The sequence below is a fragment of the Verticillium alfalfae genome, genomic scaffold (genome assembly GCF_000150825.1).
Source record: "Verticillium alfalfae VaMs.102 supercont1.15 genomic scaffold, whole genome shotgun sequence".
NCBI lineage: Eukaryota > Fungi > Ascomycota > Sordariomycetes > Glomerellales > Plectosphaerellaceae > Verticillium > Verticillium alfalfae.
The window spans coordinates 920360-925529 of record NW_003315024.1 but is presented as its reverse complement, the minus strand read 5'-3'; the positions used below and the strand labels follow the sequence as shown (position 1 = coordinate 925529).

At 58.5% G+C, this 5170-nt stretch overlaps 3 protein-coding genes across 3 annotated transcripts in view; 1 reads left to right on the top strand and 2 right to left on the bottom strand.

Moving 5' to 3' along the window:
- The window catches only part of VDBG_09615 (mitochondrial outer membrane beta-barrel protein Tob55), a gene marked incomplete at both ends in the record, with an annotated part of 2214 nt that extends 1454 nt beyond the window's left edge, over nucleotides 1–760 (top strand). Inside the window, one exon of the mRNA XM_003000374.1 lies at nucleotides 479–760. Coding sequence (XP_003000420.1) covers nucleotides 479–760 — 282 coding nt within the window. The remainder of the gene's footprint in view (nucleotides 1–478) is intronic.
- A 259-nt stretch (nucleotides 761–1019) lies between these two features.
- VDBG_09614 (mannan endo-1,6-alpha-mannosidase DCW1) lies at nucleotides 1020–2468 on the bottom strand (the record flags this gene model as incomplete). Its single annotated transcript, XM_003000373.1, has 3 exons — nucleotides 1020–1454; nucleotides 1523–2319; nucleotides 2372–2468. The coding sequence occupies 3 exons, from the start codon at nucleotides 2466–2468 to the stop codon at nucleotides 1020–1022; spliced, it is 1329 nt and encodes a 442-aa protein (XP_003000419.1).
- Nucleotides 2469–4435: 1967 nt separating this feature from the next.
- On the bottom strand, nucleotides 4436–5109 carry VDBG_09613 (ABC transporter; the record flags this gene model as incomplete). Its single annotated transcript, XM_003000372.1, has 1 exon — nucleotides 4436–5109. One exon carries the CDS (start codon nucleotides 5107–5109, stop codon nucleotides 4717–4719), a length of 393 nt encoding a protein of 130 aa, XP_003000418.1.
- Between the last annotated feature and the right edge of the window lie 61 nt (nucleotides 5110–5170).

Sequence of the window (5170 nt, the reverse complement as noted above, 5' to 3'; positions counted from 1 at the left end):
TGCTGCTGCTGCTGCTGCTTCTGCTACCGCCGGCGGAGACAAGCAGGGGCGGCACGGACAAGGGGCACGGGCAGGGGCACGCGCAATCTGGCGGCGACATGACGCCCGCCTCGGTCGCGCGCCGGCCTCGCCCACGCCGTCGGCGACCTGGTCAGCGGCCCGCCGAGCGTCGCCGCCGGCGTCGGCCTCGTGTACGCCCATCCCGTCGCGCGCTTCGAGCTCAACTTCAGCCTGCCGCTCGTCGTGCGGCGGGGCGAGGTCGGCACCAAGGGCGTGCAGGTCGGTGTCGGGATCAACTTTTTGTAGCGCGGTCGGCCACGGGACGCGGGGCGGGCTTGTAGATGTACGAGGCGACGGGCTGTTCAGTGTATGATAGGGATGGATGTAGAGAGGTAGAGACGTATACCACGCCAAGGTTTTGTGTCCTTCATTTCCTGGGGGTTGAAAGCTGTGGTGTGTGTCAACAAGGGATGTTCAGAAACTTGGCCTGGCCGTGACAGATTGGAAGCATCCAGACTGCCTCGAGCTACAGGATACGAGGGATGAAGGTTGGCGCCAGTTGGATCTGTATCATCAGACAACACACGCATGCCAGCATGATCTAATCATCCTCCAACAAGGCAACAGTCCGAGCACGTGGGATCACAGTACAAAATCCAGTCAACAGCCTACCATCACAATGCTCAGACACCTCTCAAATGTTCAAAAGGTCAAAAGAAGACTAGTATTCAGCTACAAACATCCCACCACAAGCCCGTGAAAATGAAAAAGGCCACAGCCAGTATATCGTGACACTGCGGCAGCAACAACGCCAGCCCTATATCCAGCAGCCAGACCATCCGGGCCCGGCTGGCAATGACAAGAAAAGGAGCCCCGTCCTGATTTTTCGAACGGCAAGCAAAACTCATCCTTCCATCCACGTGATCATGGAGTAGCGAACCATCCTGGTCCCTGCAAGCCTTGACCCATGTCGAACGCCGGCGAGCACCTCGCAGGCGGAGAGCAGATTCAGGAGGAACTTAGTCCCAGAAGCTCATCCAGTACCACGAGCTTAGTCCGCTCGCCAGGATGATAAAAGTCACGATACCAGCGCCCGCCCTGTCTGCTGTCGTGATTGGCTCCGGGTCCTGGAACGGGTTGCTGTCCCGGCCGGCGTTGCTGTCTCCCCTCGAGGTACCGCCGGTGTCGTTGGTCGTGGGTGGGTTCGCGCCTGCGATGAGAAGCGAGGAAACGGCGGCCAGGACGTTCATCTGCTCGCCAGCACCAGTGGTCTTGTCGACAGCGGGGTCGATAAACTCGCCCCTGTCCCAGTAGAAGCCGCACACGCGGCCCGAGGCGCCACCAGTGCACTGTCTTATAGCAGCCTGCGTCGAGTTTTGCAGCACGGGTAGAATCTTCGAAGCTGTCCCGGGAACAAGCTGCGTGACAACAGCGAGCCAGCGGTGCATGTATCCCTTGAAGGTCAACATGTCAGCACTGCAACGGCCAGGGTCCCTCTCGCAAGGAACCTCATAAGCAACACCTCTCGGGAAGAAATCGGTAAGGCAGCGGTCCAGCAGCTTCTCGACACGGTCGAGCCACTTGGCGTCTCGGTGTAGTTGTACATGAACGCGGCGCCTGCATCAGCACGACAATGTTGTAGGAGAAGGTGGCCCTTGTTGATGTCGGTGCAGTTGTGCTCGATATGGCCACCGTCGTAGACACGCCAGTTCTCGTGATCGATGTAGTTCACTCCCCAGAGCCAGTCCCACGTCTCTTCGGCGGCCTTGGTGTAGGTATCGTTGCGGGTGTAGCGCGCGAGGCGAGCACCAATGTTGAAGAAGCAGCCGTTGGCAATGGTGTTCTTGTAGTTGTATCCGGCGTTGGTGGAGACGGCCTGCCATCGGAGACCTCCGTTGCAGTGGTCGTCGAACCGATCATTCTGCGTGGACCACACGGCCTGGGCGAGGGCCAGCCACTGGGGTTGGTCCTCGGGGGGGTCAGGGAATTTGTTCTCGGCGGCCAGCATGGCCGTCATGCCCCAGAAGCCCTGGTCGTCGTTTCCGAGCGAGGCCGTGTGGTTGAGGGGCATATAGTCGCGGTTGTCGCCGACCTGGTGCACCATGCCCTCGCGGACGACGTCGTTGTAGCTCGTGTCGCCGGTCAAGTGCCAGTAGTCGACATATGTGCCCATCATGGCACCGCCCTGCCACCAGTAGTAATCACCCTTTCCGTCGGCTGGGGGTCCTGGCAGGATACCGGGGATCATGCCAGTCTTGTTGCCTTCGTAAAACAGCATCATGTCATACGCGAGCGTGCGTGCTGTCTCACGAATTGCATCTGCACGGGTCAGCAAGAGGAGCTCGGACAGTAGAACAGCGTGTCTACACACCATCCGAATCTATGGAGTAGCCCTGAGCCAGAGCGGACGGCAGAGCACTGAGGGCCAATAGCGCCGCTGGGGCGACGGTATGAAGAGAGTTGAACATGATGTGAAGGGAGAATGGAGAATGAAAGCAGTCGAGTGAATGCGCAGGCCTCGACGGCCGTGGGCGAAGGAGGATCGATCAACGAGAAAATGCGAATGATGTGATGATGTCGTCTCTGGGTCGTTCAATCGTCGAGGAAATGCAGATTCAATCGGGCAATAACCGTCGGGTGTGAATGAGTCCGAGTCGCTGTTGGCCCGGAACTCAAGGTGCGTTTGGTATAAATAGGGCCCTCGTCGTGTTGGTGAGTCGCAAGGGTGTCGAGGGAGGAGAGGAGGAAGAACAGGAAGCGAATGGCAGTTGCAGCGTCTGGCTCTGATCAGAGCGACGACAAACAACGGGGGAGCTTTGGGGTGTTGTAGGTTGTGCTGAGGTTGCTTCAACGTGGATGCACCGGGGAAGGAGAGATGTAGGAAGCGGGAGGAAATACAGAAGCGATGGAATAAGATGGGGCGGGCCCCTTTTGCTAAGGTAGTGGCGGCGTGAGTGGTTGCTGCTCTGAGGTACTTGGACTGGGGGGGGGCATGAGCGACACGGGCTACACCTTCAGGCAGACAAACAAAGCCTGATTCAGGGGAAAGAGGGAGCGACACAGACAGGGAAGGGGCAGCAGAAAAGGGCACCCAGAGGCAAGAGGCAGGCAAGAGACAGGGAGATGACGCGGTGGGAAATGCCCAGCACCACGTAAAAGGCATGGTAGAGCCTTGGCATCCCTTGGCGTCTGGGCATCGGGGCTGTGCAGCATTCTATTCGCCAGGACCGCCCATCACGTGGAGCTGCCGGCGTCAAACAGCAGCAAGGCCACTTCGATTGACGATCCACGGCATGGAGAGAGAGACGGCGTGCGCGGTGCTGCTGCGGACGGGGGGGATGTTTGTCGCAGCAGACGTCGTTGAAAGAAGAGTGCGAATACCTCAGGGTCGGACGACGAAATCCCAGCTTCCCCCGCGACGACCCAGATGCGACCCCTCCCCCCCTGGCACTAGCCCCTCGCTAGCCGATACCCTAAGGCACTCGGTACATTCCACAGGGGGTTCCCGCCAGCCTTCGTCCACGAGACAACGACGGGGAGGCGCAAACATGAGCATTCTACAACGTCATCTTCCTCTCGCGCCCTCGTTTCCATGGCGCTTCCATGGCATCCTCAACTCAACGGCCAGGCTGCGCGTCTACGGGAAAGTGCCTTGGATCTCTGATTTTGAAAGGATTGCTCTCGCGGCCCGCCCGCCGAGCCCGCCCCAGCGCTGCGCCCCCAAGACATGACAAGAGACCTCAAACAGTCCAAGTCGTCAGGCCCAACGTCGTACACGAAGTCTCAATCTCGGCTGTCGAAGGCGGTGCTCTTCACAATTCGGGCCGTCCGCCAACCGACACGCCACATTGGGTCCCTTGCTTGTCTCATTGGGGGGGGAGGGAACGTCAAAGTCAAAGTAAAGAGGAGCCATGAGGCAAGCCCGAAGGCCGACCGCAGCTTAACGACACGTAGTGGTGACCACAAACAATTACCTTAACGATTAAACTCACGTACTTCAATGCGCGCTATCCTCGAATGGGGCGGGTTCCCAGTGTGGCCCTGCCTGGGTTGGTATTCAAGTTACTTGTGGAAGGGCGGCCTTACTCCCCTGAACCCCCCCCGTGCACACCGGTCCGAAGCGCACCGCCTCGCACCCTTCTAATCGAATCCTTCCCGTTCCCAGCCCCTGCATATCCACAATCGACAGTCGAGACCCTTGGCCGCCGTCCAATCACGCAACGACGACGCTCACGCGATCTGGAGGAACGGAGCCGCCCCGTGGCCGCTATGAGCATTTCATCTCAAAAAGGGGGGCCGTGAACTCTTACGCATGCTCCGACGGCTGCTCCGCCTCGAATACGAAAATGCGAGCAAGCCGAAGCGGCACTCGGTATTGGAGACCAAACGTTTCGTCACACGCAAAGATAGGCACAGCAAGATAAGTACGGGAAGATTTCATTTTGACTGGCATCTATTACTCGTGTCAAATCCACCGTCTGCAGAAGTTGCAGGACTATGCAAGTCTACGCCCTCTCCTGGGCAACCCAGACGCCGTCATGCCCCTCAGCCCGGTCAACAGAAACGACCGGCGAAGCTGGACATGATAAATAAAAGGAAAACATAGTATGGACAGGATATATGTTGGGGAGACTACAAAACACATTCATGACGTGCCAAGGGGTTGTCTACGCCCGCGTGGCTTTTCCGTCTTTTTCTGTCCACAACAGGACCAGCTTACTCCTGCTTCTTCTTGCCGAAGAGGCCACCCTTCTTGGGCACACGCGCCAGCCAGTACAGACCAAGCGCCGCGAAGATGTTGAAGATGATGAACGCCCAGCCGATGCCGAAGTTTCTCCAGCGGTCGGCGTAGTCAATGTTGAGCGAGTTCAGGAAGGTGTTTGTCTTGTCCATGGTGCACATCTGGCACTCGCTGGTCGAGTTGATGGTGGCGTCGGTGAGGTAACCGCCGAACTGCTCCATCCAGGGACCCAGGTACTCGGAGCACGATTCGCCGGACGGTGGCACAATGCTGAGGAGCTCATTGTCGGCGCAGATAACGTTGGTGTTGGCGACCGCCACCGATAGCATGCCTGCGACAATGTACGTGAACGGTGACACCCGGTACATGAAGATCCAGAAACCGGGGAGCGTATCGGGGTTGGCGAGGACACCACAGAAGATGAGGCAG